Genomic DNA, 23,925 nt, shown 5'->3' on the forward strand with positions numbered 1-23,925 from the left:
TGTTACAAAATTGGTTTATGTTAGAAAAAGCTCGGGGTTATTTACAAGCATATGTACAATATATCATACAGGTAGACTAGATAAGAATCATTGACATCATGGGAACGGCCAGCGTTCATTTGGAGAATGACTAACAATTTACAAAAGAAGCAGTTTCTATTTGAACATGTTTCACATTCATGTGAACAAAATCGCTGCAGTAAGAAAATATCAATAAACTTAATTATTTTCAACATTAGACTTATCTGTGAAAATAAGATTATGAAAAGTCATGTTAAACAAAACATACAACAAAGAAACGTGAAAAATTGGAAATGTAATGCTAAATGTAATTTGTTAAGAAATACAATGAGATCATGGTATCAGATCATGTTGGCATTGTCAGTTAAAGGCTGCTTTTGCCGTTATCCTCATTAACTACATAAAATCCTTGTGATTCCGAGTACATATCATTTTCAAAATAAACAGGCTTGGTTGTAAAGTGCTCCTTGTCGTAGGACCTTTTTTGAAATTTTGAGGCATCATTTTCAATCGTTCGAGCTTGTCGTCTCCTACAATAAATTAATATATACATGGTATATACACTGTAGTTTATAAAGGTAAAATATCATTTCAATGAATGTGAAGATGAATATGAAACGGACACTCCATAATACTGTCTAGATGTTAATTTACATATATTCTTTTCATGAGATGTTAACCAAATTTTCAAAACTATCCTTTGTATTGATCCATGTACAAACAGCAATCTTATGCATTGTACTCTTGGCCATGTTGTCTTAATAGATTTCTTCTAAAAAGAATGATTTTCAATGATCTTTACATTAATACAGTTATCCATGATTTGGGATAACGTTTGTTTGTTAGGACTATACGGTGTGGTTATTTCATAGCTTCAGCGTGCGTGTAAAAAGTGATGAAACATATAACTACAAGCAGTCATAGAAACGTGCAAATGTATATATCATATTGCATCAATAACTGACGTATCTATTCTATGAACTTGTAATACAAGTCAGTGGAAGGGTACGAATACCAAATGGAATAACAACTGCACTGAAATATGATACACTGATAGGAACCGAAACGTACCCTTTCAGATCGAAACATTTTTTCTCTGTAGAGAAAGCATATATTTACTCACAAACAGTCATAGTTAATCATGAATAGCATGTCATATGCTTCTATCTAATTTGATATCTTCCATTGTTTGTTCCTCGTTAACGATATAGGTTCTTTGTTTTCCATCCGAGATTTCTGGATCTTCCATATTAAAGGTGGGGTTATTAAAGTGGGGCTCGTCTGAGAAATGCTGCTTGTCATAGCCGTTTAATTCCTCGGGTTTCTGTTTAAGCGTATGCGACATCCGATGTCTGAAACAGGAAGCGGAAGCTGTTTGTGCATGCGCTGTTGCAAGCAGGACAGGAAGCCATGGCAGGGAATGACTTATTTGATAGCATATGTAGACTTCCTCTTTCTGAATTTTGCAGATAAGGGTTACGTTGAACAAAGCAACCTTAGCGCTATGCTAGTCGTATGTCTACGTTAAGCTGTGCGATATACGATCACCTTAGCGCTAAAGTCTCTTTGTACAACGTAGCCCAGATTGTTCTCTGTAAGCACCGCTAGGCGTTACCATGCATGTGAAAGCAACTTTGACGAAATGTGACAGTTGACGTCTAAATATATGTGACTATGTGAGTGCACAATTCAAAACCATACTTGCTGCAGGCATGAAAAAGATCTCAAAAGGCATCTCAAAGATTTCCAGATTGAGATGAACTCTTGGTTCAAAGTTACGACTGCTGTTGAGGAGGCCAGTTACTCAAAGCAGAACAAGCTACAGACGAAGCAGGAGAAAAATTCTGAGATCAGAACTACTTACCTTCTATTCCGTATTACCAGCACGATCACTATGATGATAATCAACAGTAACAGAAGTCCAAGGACGACCCCAAGTGGTATAGCCCAGTCAGACTGAAAAGGGAGAAGATATTAGTCAATGTTGATGTGTCGGGTCCACGATCAAGGAGCTGAAATTTACTCACGAAAGAGAACGCTTTAACCTTTAGGCTACCCCACCAGCCCAAGTGGATGAGGTGAAGATGTTAAGGATAAACCAGAAGTTTTTTAACAGGGTTGGTATAAAAAACAGAAACCGGTTTGAGGAAAACGTCAATAATTTGGTCGACGTCATAATTACGACAATAAAAGACGAAATGTAGCCATTTCAGCTTCAAACACAAACCCAAGGATACAATCTCCGATTTGTGCCAATACTGTAATGTTTCCATCTTGTGACGACAAGCGGGGTAGAAATTTTAAGAGCGTTTCCAAAATATTCACAGGTACCATCACACTCACCGTATCTGAATCATCGTCATTCTCGCCTTTGTACACCGTTAAATCTAAGGGTGATATTTCGTTTCCTATGAGTTCATCTTGTGGTGTTGTCAGGTCATTCTCTGTAAAAGCGGCTGGCCCGCCGGTTGGAGACACGGTATACCGCAGTTTGGTCGGCGCGTCCCTGTGAGAAAAACAACTTCATGACAAGGAATTCTTTAATGTAGAACTATGATTGATGGGACATGTTACTCGGTTATTTCGTTTACACTTTTGTTTTGGAAGCCATATGTGAACTCTACCCATGCGGATCGAAACTGTAATCAATATTCCAGCTATATAGCGGCGGTTTGTAAATAATCCAGTCTTATGGTTACAGTTGCACTACGGATGGTGTATAGATCATGGGCGGATCCAAAGAACCCCTAACTACCCAACCATCCCCCCTCTACCCCGGGATCCGCCCCTGTAGTTTTACATTGAGCGCTTTACTTACCCTTCAACTTGTTTAATTTCCACTGACAATGTACCAGAATAATCTGAAAAAGATACATCAAATATTAACAAACAAGATGAAGTGTGTATTTTTTCAGGGCAAGTTTGTATGTTTGTATGACCGAGTTATTATTACCATTTAAATGCGTATACTGATTATACAGTAGAACTGCAAGAAAATGGACTCTGGTTTCCTTAAAACTGCCTCATGATCCTAGAAATGTGTTTGTCGCTTATATTTACAGTCAGTGATGAGATGAAGATATGGTCATGGATACCCCCCTGTGTTCTGTTCGTACTTGGCTCCTGTGTTCTTATCTATAACCTGTGTCTATGCCCTGGTTTCCGTACCTATGACGTTTTCTAAGAAAATCTGTCCCTATTGGGGATACGAAGTGAAGAAACGCATTACAAGGGCCATAACTCTCTAACAAATTGAAATTCGGTTTCTATCAAGGCATTCATGCCCTAAACACACGTTCCCCCTTCCCACTTCATGACGGGGATAATGATACTCTAATTATAAACACTTTTGGTGACATGGTAGGAATACATTATAGAATTACAAAGTTTTGTTACAGTCCGCTTTGTTTACCTGGGTTGGCTTGCATCCAGGCTTTAGTGAGGGCATTTTCCAGGTTGGTAGTGTCGTTGCCCACTACGCCTGTTACCATTATCTCACGGCCCTCTCGAGCTGAGCACCCACAGGGAGTAAGTTTGGCGGTGGAACTGAATTTCTCTCCTACCATTCCAGTGTCGAGCCCTTCAAACCGCGTCAAGTGGGAGTCACCTCTCTGAATGGCCACAGTGTACTTGACCTGAGTCACTTGGTCATCGCTGTGAACAATAAGTGTTGAGTGGACATGTGTGCGTAGTGTATGTATGTATGTATGTATGTATGTATGTATGTATGTATGTATGTATGTATGTATGTATGTATGTATGTATGTATGTATGTATGTATGCATGCATGTATGTATTGTAGTGTCAGCTAATGGTGAATAAATGAAATCCCCACAATATTCACCATATGTCATCATGGTCAAAGTATACATATAATGCTGATTGGTGAGGGAGCGAGTTTAGTTTTATGCCGCTTTTAGCAATAATCCAGCGATATCACGGCGGGGGACACCAGAAATGGGCTTCAGACATTGCACCCATGTGGGGAATTGAACCCGGCTTGATGAGCCAACGTATATCTGTCACCCTGAAGCTAAAGAACACCCAACTCCTAAAGGAAGACGCTGTGACATGTCTCTTAGACATTTATCATGTTCGGTATTTGTCTGATTACATGCGACAAACACTTTATCGTTCATATTTGAAATTCAAGTAGTTGTATTACTGTATTATGATGAAATAACTGTTTTACCTTGTAGTGCTATAGAAATTGTCGTTCATGTCATTGACAACGACAGAGACATTCTCTGTGGGGATCCCAAAACTGCTGCCTGTACAAAACACAAAATATAGGGATTAGTCGTTCCTTAATGTGCTAGTGGGTCACACTAACGTTTATGAGAAACACACCACTTTTTAGTAAACTGACTCATTCTTCAGGAGAGTAATGAGTAAGAGTGATCATTTTATCTGGAAGGAGACACAGCTTCTCACAATATACAGGCTGATATCCGTAAATCTTCCCATTTTATGAGTGTTGGTATCTGTTATAATCATGGAAAGGATTTTATTCTATATTCAAACATATGTTCTCATATTGGTTCTGTACATTGCGTTTAAGGAGGAACCACTGGCTAACCATTTTTATACCGTTTCATATTAAACAACTTACTCCAAGCGGCCTGTAGACCGTCTGCAACTGCACTTTTCTGGTCAAGAGCCAGACTGCCATCAAAATGAAAGGTGAATACTTTCTTCACTGGAAACGAAGGACGTTCAAGGTTGTGATTGGTTAAAATTTCATCCATTTGTTCAGGAGCTAGGGCGGTTGACCGAACATTTCCATTCTTTATTGCCGGTCTGTAGAACACCCGTGTAACTGGGGACCTGGTAAAAGAAAATGAACACGTGTGTCTATTGTACATTGTTGGGAGGATGCACCAAACGAAAACATGAAACTATCCTACATGTCAAACTGCTGACAACTATACCATTAAAATGAAGTACTAGATATTATATTTTACGAGCATACCATTAGCCAATGTAATGAATGTCCATACAGATGAAATCTCTCCAAAGGAATGAATTAAATTGTCACCTTATCCCTTCATTTCTCTCCATCATCTGTTTCCTCGTTCGCTTCATCATTTGCATTTTATCAATCTTACAAATCAAATATCCTCTACTTTTTGAATGGTTTATTACAGTTAATTATTTCATAACCAACTTATGTGAAGCAAAACTATCAGAAGCCTTGTTCAGGACACTGGAAACAGACAGTGTGTAATAAGCAACTGAAAGTGGAGAGTTAACCGATTGAGTCCAAGCCTCTGGTGATTAACCATATGACTTTCTGTTCAAACAACAACACAGAACAACTCACCCATCCCCTTCAGAGAACATATGTCTCTCCACAGTAGAGCCAGTAGTGTCTGAAACAAACACACAATCGTTTATACAGTTGGGTTACATAAAGGTTGCTAAAACACATACACATATATCACATAAGTGTTTGAAATAGTTCAGTTATATCACGATGTCAGCTTATCATGGGAAACAGGTGGCACAGGTCTTAAATGTGATTAAAAAACAATCAATATTTGTAAAAAAGAAATCTGTGTTTCAAATTAACGATAACAGCACACTGGAAACCTAAGGGATGCAACTCTGAACAACACATTCAAGCGCCATAGACGACCTGACCACCCCATCCCACCCATACGGGTATAAGTAGTCTTGGTATAATTTCTTGACGTGAAACAGACCCGTGAAGATCAGGGTTAGAATTGATCTTCATGTTTGTCATAAGAGGCAGTTAAAGGGATCGAGCGGTCAGGCTCACTGACTTGGTCGATGACACATGTCATCACATCATATGTGGATCGAAGATCATGTTGTCGATCACTTGATTGTCTGGTCCATTTAACTAGACTAGTGCGGCGTAACACTTAAATCACTCTCTCCCTAAAGTAAAGCAAACTCGCCACGATTAAATGGTTTACCTGCAGGGTTAAGGCTAGTTCCCAGTTCGAGCAGCTTCGACCACTGCAGCTGTCCTTTCACGTCTAAGTATGGCACAGGGATGGCTTCACAATCACAGAAGATATCTCCCGATAGTTTAATGCTGATGCCGGGTCCAATTAGGTATCGGTCACCCAGTTTGACGAAATATTCAACGTTGGTCATGGTAGTGCTGAAGTTGTGAAGAGGCAATAGAGTGAGCCACAAAATATGTTTGACAGCCCTGTTCAGGCAAGCACACTTTATGATGATCAGCTCTGGATGTTGGAATTACAGTCATAGGTATCTGTGTTAGGGGAACAAGTGATCTTCTGCTTGCATTTATGATTGTTTGGGATAACTTTCTACTTAAAGTATATCACATATTGAATATTTATACCAACAACACTGTTGGGTTCATCTGTAATACTAACTTGGCTTGTGTGTAGTATTTCTGGGGTCGCAATAGCAGAATTTCCAACGGCTGCGCACGTAAATTGTCTGGAACTGAACAAGCATTCGTACATGTATATTCATCACTTGGAATGAACGGGACAAAAACCAAAATAAGTAAGTAAGTAAGTAAGTAAAATGAAAAAATAAAAAAGAAACAACAAGCTATTTATAAAAGACTATTAATTTAAAAGTCATAATTATCAGTTTATTAAAAATCATTATGGTTGTTCCAAAATAATGAAATACATAATCCTCTCCCTTAAAACACCCATGCTTGCCATAAAAGGCGACTACGCTTGTCGTAAGAGGCGACTAACGGGATCGGGTGGTCAGGCTCGCTGACTTGGTTGACACATGTCATCGGTTCCCAATTGCGCAGATCGATGCTCATGTTGTTGATCACTGGATTGTCTGGTCCAGACTCGATTATTTACAGACCGCCGCCATATAGCTGGAATATTGCTGAGTGCGGCGTAAAACTAAACTCACTCACTCACTCCCTTAAAACATTGGAATTTGAATTCGTTTATTCAGTCGAAGTGAATAAAACTGACTTTTAAAATTTATCGATTCTACGTAAAATTATTTAATATGTATCTTGAAATATTTATTTTTCAATGGCCACAGTCACCCTTTGCTTCAGACAATGTAAATCCAGGTTAGAATTGATCTTCAGCAAACCATGCTTGTCGTAAGACAAAGTGGATTGGGTTTCCAGTCAAATCATTTCTGACATACCTGTACTGTCTGTGTTCTGCCACTTCTTCCATTCTGTCTGCAATGTGCGAACTACCCCTTGACCCTGTTCACTAGTCATATCCACAACCTTATTGAGCACCACACTGTGGCGCAGGTCATAGGGCATTGGGCTGGACCCATAGTACAGCGGGTTTACTCTTTTGTCATTGTCAATAGCTGCGGAGATCACTTCCCGGGAAGGTGGGGGCACAGTTTCAACATTCTGCGTCTGCCCGTCTCGAGTGATGGTGTAATAGACTCTGGTCACGACCATACTGCAAATTGACGTAGGCAAACCATTACGATTATTTCATACAGTTATAGTGAAGGTAAAAAGATAACAATCATAAATAAATTTGATTAAATATTAATATTTTTAACAATCATTGTTAGAAGTCATGTGATTTCGCCGTGAACATTCCAATGTGGTTGGTTTTGGTTTTAAAGATAAACGAATCAGTTACCATCGTAGAACTGCGTATGGCGTACAAATATTGAATAATTTTTGTGATGATTAAATTTAAGATTGACTACAAAACCAGGAATCGTCTTCTTGGTTCTGGGTAGGTAGATAACGACCCATTTCATTTAGATTCCGTGTATAAGTACAAAGTTTACCCATAATCGCCGGAGAGTTGTTTTGTTAGAAAGATATCAGCTTTGAACTGGCAACCACAGTCTGTCAAAGTAGAATTGACATTAAATATTAACTGGACTGATGGACAACACTGCAGTAACATAAATCACGAACACATACAGGACAAAAGCAATGGAGCAAATGAAATGAAAATGAAATACAAACAGATCAGATGGTCATGAAATGGTTGAGGTACAAAGGACATGATTAATGAAAGAGTTAAGTCATGTTGACAGGGGTAAAGAAAATGCTACAGCAAGACAATACAACACAACACCGATACAACACAACATGATTAACGCTAAGTTATTATTTAAGTATCATAAGTATTACAGGCAATTCCTGTTGTGTCAAATTGAACTGAAATGTTTGCTACTGTGTTTCAAATTCCATTGATGTCCTTCATGTAAGTATATTTCAACATGTCTATATTTCAGACAAAAAGTGTTCGGTATAATTAACATATAGTCACGTTTCACAACTTTTGTTCATTCATGTATACTGAGGGAAACAAGTAAGGGAACACCACTATATGGCCGTATTCCCTTGTTCATCATCAGAGTTCCTCACACAGAACTGTCCAAAGCTTGTGATGAAAACTGGAAACTATTAAGGGAACACTTGAATTTTGATATTTTTCCTTATTTGTTTCAGTCAGTATATTTTCAAGTTGTAAGAAAACCGATTTTACCAGGATTGCTATTTTTCCATGATTCTTCAATGACGGCAACGACGTTTTGTGTACCCGTGACTGTTCCAGTAATGTCCATACCATAGGTAATACCCAGGTTTCTGAGATCACCTAAGGAACCAGAGTACACGGTGACCCCATTCCATCGGAACTGAGGCACTCTCTGGAGTTTCCCGTTCAGCTCATTGATCAGCAAGCGTCGTTGTTCCGGGGTCAGTTCGGACACCGTTCTTCCAGTCGTGTTGGTCATGTTGTACCGATAGCCTACAACCGTCTCTCTGCAGGAACATAAAAATATAGCTGACAATACATTCACATTTTACTTTCATTTGACCAAACCAAATCAGTCATGTAGAGCTGAAACTGTCAGCGCTGTCCATGTCAAGTATCAATTGGAATATTGTGACCAGACAAGCCAATCTAGTACCTGCATACCTAGATATATATGTATGTCAGACACTGATACACTTTGCCAAATCCATGAAGATCTGGATTGGTATCCATCTTCAGTCATGAGAGGCGACTAAAAGGATCGGGTGGTCAGTCTCGTTTTACATGGTTGACACATCTTATCCCAATTGTGTACATCGAAGCTCATGCTGTTGATCACTAGATTGATTGGTCCAGACTCGATTGTTTACAAACCGCCACCACATAGCTGTAATACTGCCGAGTGCCTAGTTACACAACAGATAAACAAACAAGCTTATGTAGCATAAGTCTTACTGGGCAGGGTCAGCATAGGTTGTCCGCTTCAGAATATCAACCTTCAGGCAACAGGACGATCCTGCTGAACAAACACACAAACATACTCCATAGCACATAGACATTGAAAATATTTTTAAACATTTCACGCATAAAATATCTACAAATGATATTTATTAAGCAGTATAATTACAACAGATTATCATTTCAAGGTGACATAAGTGCACAGCCAAATTTAATACGAGAGATTTGTCAGGGCATTGTTTCTACTTTTTCAGATACCACATGCATCAGGATATATTAATTAAGGACGTTTACTGATTCAGACCAGTACATAAGCCCCTTAACACCAGTCAAAGGTGAAAATGAAAATGAGGGTTTCACAAATATGTGCACTGAATAATTTCAAAATGTATTCAACTGACTTGAGAAATATGCAGTCATAGAATGAGCGAGTATGGTTCTAGGCCCCATTTAGCAATATTCCACAATTCAAGGAGGGGCCCCCAGAAATGGGATTCACACGTTGCACCCATTTGGGAAATTGAACCCAGGTCTTCAGCATGACGAAAGGGCGCTATCACTAGACTATCACAAAGGTGTTGTGTGTATATATAAATGGATGTAATTTACCACTGTTGATTCTATCCATGGCTCTCTGCAGGGCAGCTTCTACAAGCGGCTGATCGAGGTCGTTTATGTTTCCTTTCAAATAGATCTCGTCTACACGGTACATTGGCCCAGAGGTAGTCGATGTTGTTGACGAACTTGGTCCTGATCCTCCTCTTGTTATTTCGCCTTCAAAAACGACAAGATCTGTGGAGGTGAAGTATCGGGCTGGGTTGACCCCCTCAAATCTCGTCCATTTTGAGTCTGCTCCACCGATGGACACTGTGTATGTCATTCTGGTTACAGGGTTGTTGCTGAAAAGACGGTGGTCATATTTGCCTATACATTGAGGTCATAAGGGCAGCGAAAAAAATGACATTGTGTAATATAATCACTGTACATATCTTAAAAAAACCAGTTTTCCTTTACCTGAAAGAAAATAGTTTTTGTCTGTAGATATAGCGATATATTAGATTATTAGGTAATTAAATGGTCCTCATTCGTTGGTCCATTTTCTGTTTGCAATGATATACTGAACAACAACAAAATCAAATCTAATAAAAGTAAGTGTTCATCTTTATGTCTCCTATTTACAAACTTGACAGAGTTGCGTTTCATTTGCTGTTCGGTACATGTTGTTACATTTTGAAGTAGTCTCGATCAAATTGATTATTGAGTTAAATGAAGCTAAATGTGCGTTTGAATGGTGTGACAGATATCACCTAGTGCTGCAAATCCAAATCACAACTGATGTTTGATTATTGCCAGATGTCTTATCACATATCACCATACCTTGAACTGACGTAATCGTCGTCCAGGTTCTCCACGTTGACAGATACCGCACCAGACGGGATGTCAAAACTACCAACTGAAATGTAGAACGTATTGCTACCTCTTTAAGTGGCATTTAGACTTTGGTAACTATGGTACTCGTAACGTTGTCTTTTATGCCTACCCTCATGGAGAGAGTATATGTGAAAATTGAAATAGTTATTTGACATAACATTTTGAGAAAGGTACCCATGGTGTATAACTATAGGTGTCCACTTACTCCATAGATTTTTAATGGTGCGTTCTATTTGGGGTATCTTATCGCTTCCAACGCGTCCTTCAAAGTTTAAGGTGAAGGTCTTATCAGTTGGCAGGGAAGGCTCTTCTAAATTCTGACTGGTCAATATTTGATTCAGTCTCTGAGCGCTGACAGCTGTTGACGTCACATCTGGGTCCGATATTGGAGGAAGGTAGTACACACGTGTTACTGGGTCGCTGTGGAAGAGCAATCATGTCACCCATGAGGGATCATTTCACCTACTAAACACCCATTTATTATACATTTGTATTCCTTAATTTATTACTTTGTTTGTATATAACACGAAAAGACCTGCTAAACAGTCATATATAACTAGACATGTAAACAATAATTAACATGCATTAATAAAGTAATCCGTCCACAACTCACTCTTCTGAAGTGATGAAAAGCTCGCTTATTGTGGCTGACCCATCTGAAATAAAATATATAGAGGATATTATACCAAAGCCCATGTCAATATCACGGACGGGAACATCAGAAATGGGATTCAAACACTGTACCCAAGTGGGGTAATCAAATCTGGACATTTGTGACAGAACGTTGAAAGAGTAACAATAATTTCAATGTGGAATGTTTATAATAAGACCTACATGCATGTGGCATGTGTTATTGGTAAACTTACCTGAAGGGTTAAGGCTGGATCCAAGAGCCTGAAGTTGGTCAGATGATAGGAGACCTTTCACTTCAATAAACGGAACTGGAATTGCCTTGCAATCACAGAATGAAGGTCCTCTCAAGGAAACGCGTTCTGTGTCGGGTTGAGGTCCAATGACAGTGGTATTATTCAAAATAACGAAATACTCGAGTTTCGTTATCTGTGTTCTAAAGGAAGGAAACAGAACTTCAAGAAATATATATAAACTAGTTTCAAAGAGTCTCTTGTAGCTTATTATCAAAACGTTTAGCATTAACTTGACATATAACATCTTAGATATCTCCATAATATATGTTCCGATAAATCTCCACTATACCCTGGATGCATCTACGAATATGCCCGATGAATTTATTACCTCCTATGGCCGATTTTTTACACCTGTCACAACTTCGTTTTGTTTCTTAAATTATCTAACCGATTAAACCTGGCAACACAAATCATGCAGAAAAAACTTTCTTATGTGCAGAAGGAGTTTTGACATACATTTTCTAAAACGTTTTGGACCTGACAGTTTTTCTGTATGATTTTAAAAAAATCCGAGTCCCACTGCGACCAAACCATCGTAGCTGCCACCGCTATCTATCTTGACATTGGCAAGTTCGGTTGTAACGGCAGCTTAGCTAACTGGCTACTGTGAGAATGAGGAGCCAACTGGGGAACTAATAAAATAATTTGGCCGAGCCGTAGATGCATCCATGATATGGTATAGATTTATCAGAAAGCATACCCTGGAGATATCCAGGATGGGCATATGTTCTTAGTAGAAACCTTCTTTATTTAGAATTCTCGGTTACGCCGATATCCAACAAAGTAAACATCAAAGTTATTATGTGCTAACACTCCTTACTGCATCTCGGTGAGATTAGTTTAGACGCAACAAGGTATGTGTTATATGATAAGAATCATTGATAGTATGCTTTATTCTCGTACCCGTTAGTAGTGTAGTACAACAATGGTCTCAGTAGTCTGATTTCTAGTGGAGCACTCCTCAGGCTTTCAGGTACTGGAAACAACACAGTTTCCTCATTAGGTATTGTCAAGATAACAACGTAATCAAACTCAAAAGTTTACCGATATATCATGTTTGTTTGTTGTTTAACTCCCTACTCCGTAATATTCCAGCTATACGACTCGCACTATTAATAATCGAGTCTGAACCAGACACAGTGATCTTCCAAAATGGAATATGATGACATGTGGCAATCACGTCAGCTAGCCTGACCACCTCCTGATCCCATTTGTCACCTCTACGACAAGTATGGATTGATGAAGATAATTCTTCACCTGGTTCTGATAATATAATTAACGAGACATTATCTCATTATAAAAATGATTAAATCCATCTGTCAGTGTCAGAGTTTGACGGCGATTCATGCCTACACGTTGATGCCATGAAATGGGACAATGGACTATGTTGTACGCATACATTTCTTGAGTTAATGGAAGTTAATGGAAGTTTGGCCGTTTTCGCTCACCTGCTTGGTCAGCATTTCGCCATGTGATCCATGTGTATCTGATCTGATCCAAGACTTGTTTCCCCTCGTCACTGTTCATGTCCACCACCTTGCTCAAGAACACATTGTGGTGCTGACTGTAAGGGATGAGTGTGGTGCCGGAATATATGGAGTTGGTACTGTCGTCTCCCTGTACTGTGTTGTAGAAGACCTGACGTGATGGAGGTGTGACTGTCTGAGGATCCTGGACGAGTCCGTCCTTGGTGATCGTGTAGTATACTCTGGTCACCACAGTACTGAAATACAGTCATACACAAAGTGTTATAGTGTTACTCGGGATACCATCATACTTGAATACAGGCATATACAATATGTTGTGTGTTTCACTGGTTACCACAGAGCCGGAATACATACTACAGTGACGTTGATGTTATTAAGAAAGGTGTTCTTCGTCGGCGTTTTGGTCACCAACATATCACCTATCCGTTATTTTCTTAATAAGAAGGCTTAATTACTGTATGAGTATTGTCCATAACTTACCCAAAATCTCCCGATAATGCTTCTGTTGCAGTAATATTTGCCTTGAACAGACATTCGCAATCTATAATATACAAAATACAGAAGCAAATTCAGTAAGTTATTGATAATTGTATTGACAGGTTCAAAAACAGCCCTGCGACTAGCACCGGTTTCAGGGAAACAATAAACATACGATGATATCAACTGCCTGGCTGTATGCTAAGGCTAAATTAATGAGTAAAACTATTTCTCGGGCATTGGCGCATCACTTTTATTTGTGCGCGTTTTTCATTGCCATTTAAAAAAAATAATTTTGACTTTGCCATGCCCCGATCATCCATTTGTTCACTGTAAGAATGTAAGAACGAGTGTGACTGATACAACTCATTAACATGTCCTAACCTTTCCAAGCTATATTTCGGAGGGAAAAATGAACAAAATGTGTTCATCCCTCGTCACCTTTTTTTATCAAAATTTTTAAAAAGGCCTACAGTCCTCGTCACTTTAAAAACAAATGTTCCCGAGGAACATTGAATTTTTGCATGCAGTCTAATATACCACAATCAGATTCTGGGCAAAACTTGAGATCCGACCGATCCGAGATGGCTCAAAGATGAACTCTGAACAGCGCTTTCTCTAAAGTTAGACAACTGTTGATGACTTTGACTCCTGTTATCTTTAACATGAATTCATTGTCAGTCAACTCACCCGGATTAACGCTAAGCCACGCTCTCTCGATATCGGTTATAACGGCTCCTCGCTCTGCCTGGGTTATTTCGCCAATGAAATCAACAGTGTATGTGTTTGTGGGAGCTTGTACGGAGCCTTGGTATACTTGTATGCCTCGTCCTCGGAAGGGCGCTGACGTCTGGAGCTGGCTGTTTACCTCCCTGGTGAAATTGTCTCTCTCTATTGGCGTCAAGACAATGGGCATGGTTCCGTTGATGGCGTTGTACCGGTAACCAGTGATGATATTTCTGTCCGATGAATCAAGTAATACGTAACCATACTGATATTTTCGTAACACAACTTATTTTCAGATCAGGCTTTAAGGGGTAGTATTGTCGTTAAAGTGTTCACTCGTCAACCCGAAGATGTAGGTTCGATTCCTAATATGGATGCAAGGTGTGAAGACCATTTCTGGTGTCCACTGCCGTGACATAGCGTTAACATTGCTTCCTGCGACATAAAATCTCACTCACTCACTCACTCACTCACTCACTCACTCACTAGGCGGCGTTTTCTTTTTTGATAAAAAACATTACTTACCCAGCAGAGTCTAGGTAATTAGTCCTCTCAATAATGTACAGATCTATACAACAAGCAGGACCTGGAATAATAAATAGTTTTGCTTTTTTATGCACAGTCTATCGATGCCAAAATGATTACAATTTGAAGTACATGAAAAAATATCTTTTTCACAAAGTGTTTCTTACCTTTTTAAACTTCAAGGATACAAGTGATTACTCATTGTGCAGGTAGTTAAGCATGCTTCCTACAAATTTTCTTCAACCACGTGGAATGAACATATCTGAATATACGGGTCTAGAGGTCTCAATTAACGTGTTTACCATTCTTTGTTTTATTGAGGGCGCTCTTGAAGACTTCCTCCAGGGCAGCCTGTTCATTGTCGCTGATGTTGCCTGTCAGATAGATGACACCATCCAGATTAGCCGTGCCTGTCGGTGTTGGTGTTGTGACAGTGGACCCGGTACCTGAGGTTGTCTGTGTAGTTCTTTCTACATTCCCTAGAACCAAGGTCAAACCGTTGGATCTGAGATACAGGCCGAGCACCCCAGGGTCGACACCTTCATACTGTGTCCAGCGAGAGTCCGCCCCTTGGATGGTCACTGTGTAGATGACCTTGGTCACAGGCGTGTTGCTGTAAAGGAGTTCTATGTAACACTATGTGTTTTGTCTAGATGAATCTTTACAGTTCTTTTAACATTTTTACAAAATGATCCATGGAACCATATTCATCCCCTTCATGTCGTTCTTTGGCTGAGTATAAATAATTCTTGGCTTTTAATTTGGTCAGTAAACTGTGAGGGTGGTATTTGCTCAATGTGAAAAGTCATGAAGCCATAAAGCGACTACGTCCAGTATCCACTTGCTCAAACAACATTGTAGACTGTAGATGCCACAAACAGCTGCAGTGAGATAGGAAGCGCCAATACACTTGGCTGATACAGGTGATTCTATTGGTGGTTGTATAACGACTCGACCTGAACATTAACACCACAAGTGGGAACAATATACAATACCGACTTTAAGGTTACTGTGACTACCGAAAGTAGTATAAGATATTGTATATGGAAGTTACAATGTTAGATACAACATCAAACTCACGAAGCTGAAACTGATATGACAGAAAAACCGACGTTACCTTGTTGAGCTGACGTAGCTGTCGTCCATGCTCTTTACATCAACGGCCAAAGAGTTTGAGGGGATGTTGAATGTTGCACCTGAAAATATGCATCGTAAAAACGAATTATGGCATTGTAAATCAAAAGGTACAAACGTGTAGGTCTAAATTTAATTCAGTAAATCTGTAGTTTTGTCTGTTGCAGTGTGTTATAAATAGACAATGCAGTTGGTGTCTTAGCAATATTTATAAATTTTAGAGCAAAGTTTTGTGGGGAAAGCTGTTGCATTTCACACCGAACGTATCGGTTTGATTTTTGATCAAGTTGATCAGTTTCAGTATATGCGTTACGTAGTCGCGGTTTTGCTGGTATAATACAGCCTAAAGTATACTATACTCGCTAACTCAAACAAAATATACAACATTAAGAAAACATCAAATATTGCGTACAATTATATTACAATTATGTAAGTAAAGCACCATGACCATGATGACGTCACAAATGTGAATAACCTCCAGAGGAACTAATCGAATGACTCTTTCCAAGAGCACAATTCAAGTTGCAGCGCATAATGAGGAAAAGTGGATTACTTTACATGTTCAATAAACCCCACATATCAACTTACCCCAAACACTTTGGATTGTTCGCTGGATGACATTTCTGTCATTGTCTCCAATAGTACCGGCAAGGTCCAGTGTAAATGACTTTTCTGTTGGCAGTGTGGGCAGTTCCAGATTCTGATTGGTTAATATTTGATTCAATGTCTCCTGACTGACAGCTGTTGACGTCACATCTGGGCCTGATATTGGAGGTCGGTAGTATACTCGTGTCACTGGCTCACTGTAAGCATTTATTAAATTATTTTTCATAAAAAATTGTTTCACGCTTCATGCTACTTGTAAGGAAGGCCATGACTACCCTTTTCTCAAACACATGGTAACCCATAACTTTCATTGCTAGCTTCCATTTTAGACCAAATGAAATCTGGGCGGATTTTTCTGTCGTTCACATATATACTGACAGTGAAAATATCCACTTGGTGAATTTACAGTGGGCCTGTGCGTATCTTTACAATTTATGAAAAGAAATCACGAGGCGGAGACAAATTGTACATGTTGATTATTATTTAAACTCACTTGTTGGAACTGAGGAACATTTCGCTCATTGTGGCTGATCCACCTGAAACATTATATAACATATTAAACAGAGAAAAGGGTATCACAAAGTCACACTCAGCAATATTCCAACTATATGGCAGTGACATGTAAATAATTGAATCTGGACCAGGAAATCCAGTGATCAACAGCATGAGCATCGTTCTACGCAGCTTGTATACTGTGACATGCGTCAATCAAATCAGCGAGCCTGACCACCCGATCCCGTTTTTCGCCTCTTATAGGGGTATTAAAGACCAGTTCTAAATTGGATCTTCATGGGTAGGTACGACAAGAGAAAACTAATTTGGATCTTCATGGGAAGGTACGACAAAAGAAAACTAAGTTGAATCTTCATGGGTAGGTACAAGAGAAAACTAAATTGGATCTTCATGGGTAGGTACGACAAGAGAAAACTAATTTGGATCTTCATGAGTAGGTACGGCAAGAGAAACTAATTTGGATCTTCATGGGAAGGTACGACAAGAGAAAACTAAGTTGAATCTTCATGGGTAGGTACAAGAGAAAAGTAAATTGGATCTTCATGGGTAGGTACGACAAGAGAAAACTAAATTGGATCTTCATGAGTAGGTACGACAAGAGAAACTAATTTGGATCTTCATGGGTAGGTACGACAAGAGAAAACTAAGTTGAAACTTCATGGGTAGGTACAAGAGAAAACTAAAAGGGATCTTCATGGGTACGTACGACAAGAGAAAACTAAATTGGATCTTCATGAGTAGGTACGACAAGAGAAAACTAATTTGGATCTTCATGGGTAGGTACGACAAGAGAGAACTAAGTTGAATCTTCATGGGTAGGTACAAGAGAAAACTAAAATGGATCTTCATGGGTACGACAAGAGAAAACTAATGTGGATCTTCATGAGTAGGTACGACAGGAGAAACTAATGTGGATCTTCATGGGTAGGTACGACAAGAGAAAACTAAGTTGAATCTTCATGGGTAGGTACAAGAGAAAACTAAAAGGGATCTTCATGGGTAGGTACGACAAGAGAAAACTAAATTGGATCTTCATGAGTAGGTACGGCAAGAGAAACTTAATTGGATCTTCATGGGTAGGTACGACAAAAGAAAACTAAATTGGATCTTCATGGGTAGGTACGACAAGAGAAAACTAAATTGGATCTTCATGGGTAGGTACGACAAGAGAAAACTTTCATGAGAGATCTCTGCTCAAAGTCGAGTTCAATAATCAATGTTCAAATTTAAATAGATGCAAACAAGTGCATTGATACACAATATGACATCGACAGTTAAGGAAGTTACACAAATTGTTCAAATGTCTCTGAGGCCAACCTGATGGATTGAGGTTAGAGCCAAGGGTTGTTAGTTGGCCAGGTGACAGGCGACCTTTGACCTCTATGAAGGGAACCGGAATTGCGTCACAATCATTACAGAACAATGGACCTGTAAAGGTGACACTGTCTGTCTGTGGCTGTGGTGCGATAACAGTGCTGCCATTCAGTATAACAAAATACTCCAGCTTCGTCACTTGTCTCCTGAAACAGAATGTATTCTGTGCAAGTTTACTTGCAAAATACATATTAATACGTGTTACAAATTTTAACACCACTCGAGACAAATTTAATATGATTTGAAATTGTACAATTAGAACCCACAGTTCTCTGTTTAACTCTGCAATGGTTGAGTGAACGTACTACTCGTGGTCTTCTACTTCTAACCATGGAGAGAATATCAGAAACAGCACATGACATCATTGCTTCTTCAATGAGATATTGAGATCCATCACTGGGTATTTGCTTAAAGACGTTCTGCAACTTAAAACAGTTGTTTTGCTTACCCATCTTGAGTGTAATAAATCAAAGGTCGAAGTAGCCGTATTTCGACTGAAGACTGTCTGAGGTTTTCAGGCACTGAAAGATAATGTTACATATCAATATTATGAAATGGTGGTGATGATAGTTGATTACTGACTTAAATTTAATGCCTCTTGAACCGCGTTTCAGTCATGTTAGTGAGGGGATTGTTTTCTGGTAAGCTCGAAATTAAAGTGTTGATGGATTTAGAACTAAACATTTTACTGACATGAAATCATAAACAGGGCAATTCTGAGATTGGAACTCATGGCACGTCCATGGGAAGCAACTCAGGAAATATCCTATTTCCCATATCCTGATAACTCATCATCGTGCTGTCAAATTTAATCATACCAGGTTCACACAAACCGCTTCTACTCCACACACACACATTCACTTGCACAAGCCATCGCCATGCCCACCTGCGGGAGAAGTGTTTCTCCATGTGATCCAGCTGGATCTGATCTGATCCAAGACTTGTTTCCCCTCGTCACTGTTCATGTCCACCACCTTGCTCAAGAACACATTGTGGTGTTGACTGTAAGGGATGAGTGTGGTGCCGGAGTAGATGGAGTTGGTACTGTCGTCTCCCTGTACTGTGTTGTAGAAGACCTGACGTGATGGAGGTGTGACTGTCTGCGGATCCTGGACGAGTTCGTCCCTTCTTATTCTGTAGTATACCCTGGTTACCTTGATGCTGTGTTGTGAAGAAAATATCATCAGCCATATGATATCAAAAAATGAAAATTTGATTATGAATTGATCTGTTGCTTGTAGTTTGCAGTTAGATCGAATTAATGTCAGACGAATTTTACACATACCCGAAATCTCCTGAGAATTCTTCCGTCCGTATAACATCGGCACGAAACGCACATCTGCAGTCTAAAAGCAAAACATAATTTTCAAAATTAAATAGAAGCAAACAAGTGCATTGATATACATACCTATACACATAAACACATTTATTGAAAATTTATCTGTTGTCATGTTTAAGCACTACCCATGGATTATGTTATAGATGCAAAAACCAAGTTATAGTGAGTGAGTATAGTTTTACGCTTCTTTTTTAGCAATATTCCAGCAATATCAGGACGGGGGGCACCACAAATGGGTTCACACATTACACAGATGTGGGAATAGAACCCGGACCCTGACAAGCGAACGCATAAACTACTAGGTTACCCGACCGCCCCCTTTGTTATAATACACAAGTCTACCAACCCGGATAGGTGTTTATCCATGCTCTTTCAATGTCTCTAGCCACAGCATATTTCCACGTTTCCGGAATATCCCCAACGAAATCAACACTGTATGTGTCTGTGGGACCCTGGACGGGACCCTGGTAGATCACGATCCCTTGTCCTCGAAGGACATCTGAGGTCTGTAATCCATTGCTCACTTCGTTTGTGAAATTTGAAATTTCTTCAGGGTTCAACATGACTGGTGCACTGCCATTGGTGGCGTTGAAACGATAACTGGTCAGGACACCGCTGCAAAGGAAGAACAAGATCTTTCTGAAGATGTTCTCCATTATATTCTGACAAGTGTCTTTCAACGACTGATTGCAGTTGGTAGTTTTATGTATCAGTTATGTATAAAACTGCCATATCTTACTTACCCATTGGAATCAAAGACAGTGGACTGTTCAATGATGTATAGTTGTATGCAGCACGATGGACCTACAATGGAAGAACTACATAACTCTCTTGTTGATTTATAGTAACTTAGTTTTGATATGCAGGCGACACAGAACAGTAATAGTGTGGACCCAGGTAATGAGAAACACAAGATGCAAATACCCCAGCAAATTTACACATATCACACTGCAGTAAAATTCCACTTTACACACATCATTTTGGAGTAAAATGCTTCTTTCATCATTAGTCAGTCCCACTGGTAACATAAGTCTATAAACACATATATACTCCACTGACAACTCGTTTGTTTTGATTGATTCAGGTACGATTTACGCCATTTTAAAGAAATATTCCAGCAATTCCAGCGCACGACACCAGAAATGGGCAATACACATAGTCAAGCCATGGTGGGAATTCGAACCTGGTTCTTCATTGTGACGAACGGACACTTTAACCACAAGGCTATGCACCATCCCAGATCTGTTTTTGAAAATATGACCCTTTTGTCGTTTGTTCTATCAAAGAGTGCTGACAAGTCAAAGATATAGTTCGATCCTTATTTACCGTTCTTGGTTTTATTCAATGCATTCTGCAGAAGTTCCTCCACTGCCGTCTGATAGCTGTCACTGATGTTGCCCCTCAAGACAATGACGCTCACAGCGCTGATGGTTCCCGTCGGTGATGTTGGAGTAGCAGTTTGTCCTGTTCCTGGCGATGGTGTGGTTCTGCCTTCTATCCTGATTATGTTTCCTTCGACCAAATTAATCCCGAGAGATCGGAAATATTGTCCGAGCGTCACAGGATCAACTCCTTCGAACTGTGTCCAGCGAGAGTCTGCTCCCTGGATGTCCACTGTGTAGGTTACCTGGGTAACGGGCGTGCCACTGTAAAAGAACAGTTTCACTTAAGATGTGTCCTCAGTATAACAACAAACTCATATCCACTAAAGGAGCGTACATCCGAATGAAATTGTGTCATAAAATATCACGGGCGACATCTGGTTCTTAGTTCTTTTGTACGACTCACAGACCTTGGTATGACCCACACACCAGTGTACACTCCAATGGATTTTGTACTGTTCCTATCTGTAGAAATCTGTTGATAAGCATCGTAACTGAGTGAGTTCTCGTTTAACAAAATTTGAAACATCAGTGTTATTCATGTCACATCGTGTTAGCCGAGGATGTGAATACAGCCGAGCTGATGTCATGAAGATCAGGAGCGTAAGGTTAGAAAAGAGGGTGTAAATATTCGAGGTGGTATTTACATAAATAAACCACACTACAGTGACTGGAATAGAGAATACGTCGTATCTTGCCAAATTGGCTTCAGCGTTAGTTTGAGTGAGGAAGGTTTTACGCCACATGTGCCAATAGTCCAGCAATATCACAGCAGGGAACACCAGAGATGGACTTCACACATTGACCCCATGTGGGGAATCGAGCCGGTCTTCAGCATGGTATGCGAACGCTTTAGCCACTAGCCTACCCCACCTCCCCTTCATCGTTAGAACATATTTGATGTGTCTATAGAGGCATCAATAGCATTGATTCGAACAAATTAGTTTGAAACACCATGCTTGAACGTACAATATATGTTGACGCAGACAAATACAGGTACTGATTGGCTGGTTTGCACCATACCTTGTTGAACTGACGTAAGTATCATCGATGTCCTTCACATTAATTGAGACGGAATCAGATGAGATGTTGAAGGTTGTAACTGTAACAAATATATATACATCGTTACACAGACTGAGTAAAGCAAACACAAACAACAAAAGTATGATCACTGAATTTGTAATAAAATATTATTATATTTTGTGACGTTAACAATGAAAATCTATATCATGTAATGTTTATGGTGATAATTATCTTAAACTTAGCTACGGCGACTCTTCTTATGATGACTGCTTTGAAGATGTACAGGTTAGATATTCAGTGAATAAATACATCGCACCTACCCCAGAGGTTTTTGAGAATCTGAATGATGGCATTTCTGTTATTGTTTCCAGTACGTCCAGCAATATTCACAGTGAAGGACTTCTCTGTTGGCAGAGAAGGCTGTTCAAGATTCTGATTGCTTAGTACTTGGTTTAATCTTTGCTGACTGACAGCTGTGGATGTCACATCCGGTCCAGAGATGGGCGGCCTGTAGTAAACTCGTGTAACTGGCTCGCTGGAAAAAGCACAATATCTATTTCAATCCTAGTCTTTATCGTCTTATGATAGAGGTATTAGGGGAGGGATGAAAGAATGAAATGATACTATAACATAAGGATATTGTTTCCATGTTATAATCATGTACACTTTTTAATAAGGAAGGGGGTGTTTGATTCACAGATCCATTAATACTTACGTTTTAGAATTGAAAAACATTTCAGTGTTGACTGCCGACCCATCTGAAACACAACGTAATATTTTTGCAAGTAAATGATCTTTCATAGAATTCAAAACTAGCTTATTCAAACGGTGCCGAGCAAGATCTCTATCATATCCACTGACATACGCACTTCACAGAGGAGAATTCAACCCTCACCTGATGGATTAAGATTGAAACTAAGAGTCTGAATCTGCGCAGGAGATAGACGACCTTTGACCTCTACAAATGGAACTGGAATTGCGTCGCAATCATCACAGAACAAAGGCCCTGTAAAGGTGACACTGTCTGTCTGTTGTTGTGGTCCAATGACATTTGTGCTATTCAATATGACGAAATACTCAAGTTTTGTGAGCTGTCTCCTGCAAGGACATGAAACACAAAAATAAAAATATGCAAATATACACTAGAAGGATTTAATTTGTATGATTTAATTATATTCAGTTAAGTTTCATTCTGAATACACTAACCGTTACTTCTATTAAACCTTTGCACAATACAATTATTGTTTCCTTTACAAATTACAAGCAGATCATACCCATCCTGAGTATAGTAGATCATTGGCCTTAGAAACTTAATTTCGATTGGAACCTGTCTCAAGTTTTCTGGAACTGAAACGAAAAAACTCACGCATTATATATAAATGTATGACATTTCAAGTTTCAACACTAACTCGCAGAAATAATTCACTGACACTGAAGTGGATTAATGAAACTGATCTTTTTATAACAGGTTTACGGTTATGTATACCGACTGTAAATGAGTATTTCATTGAAATGAGTCTCGTGTTTTAAGTCATGAAAGTAAATGTGTACCTTAAATGTATTCATGAGTTGGTCACTTGGCAAAATATTGACCAACTACTGCCACATATTTTGACATGATACAATATCTGTTTCATCAGGGAAGAACAAATATACAAACACAAATCGACCATGCTGGAATTTTCTGTCATGGGGTTGTCACAGTTAACCCAACATGCCACACAACATACGCTTAACACACTCTGATTCCACTGCAGATGCATAAGCCAT

General features: G+C 39.3%; 1 protein-coding gene across 1 annotated transcript; it reads right to left on the bottom strand.

Moving 5' to 3' along the window:
• Positions 1-23,925, bottom strand: LOC137292044 (uncharacterized). The gene is made up of 41 exons (XM_067823596.1): positions 23,886-23,925; positions 23,430-23,502; positions 23,051-23,253; positions 22,871-22,913; positions 22,476-22,690; positions 22,156-22,234; positions 21,077-21,396; positions 20,494-20,554; positions 20,097-20,365; positions 19,697-19,757; positions 19,298-19,572; positions 18,860-18,932; positions 18,355-18,557; positions 17,018-17,060; positions 16,507-16,721; positions 15,902-15,980; positions 15,087-15,397; positions 14,785-14,845; positions 14,224-14,492; positions 13,537-13,597; positions 13,018-13,292; positions 12,473-12,545; positions 11,510-11,709; positions 11,257-11,299; positions 10,849-11,063; positions 10,590-10,665; positions 9,822-10,111; positions 9,210-9,273; positions 8,484-8,761; positions 7,774-7,834; positions 7,156-7,430; positions 6,396-6,468; positions 5,964-6,154; positions 5,345-5,393; positions 4,634-4,848; positions 4,214-4,292; positions 3,434-3,675; positions 2,840-2,882; positions 2,365-2,527; positions 1,886-1,977; positions 1-551 (listed from the first exon to the last, which is right to left on the bottom strand). Exons 1-41 carry the CDS (start codon positions 23,923-23,925, stop codon positions 386-388), a joined length of 6,117 nt encoding a protein of 2,038 aa, XP_067679697.1. The 3' UTR covers positions 1-385.

Source organism: Haliotis asinina, chromosome 7 (genome assembly GCF_037392515.1).
Source record: "Haliotis asinina isolate JCU_RB_2024 chromosome 7, JCU_Hal_asi_v2, whole genome shotgun sequence".
Lineage (NCBI taxonomy): Eukaryota > Metazoa > Mollusca > Gastropoda > Lepetellida > Haliotidae > Haliotis > Haliotis asinina.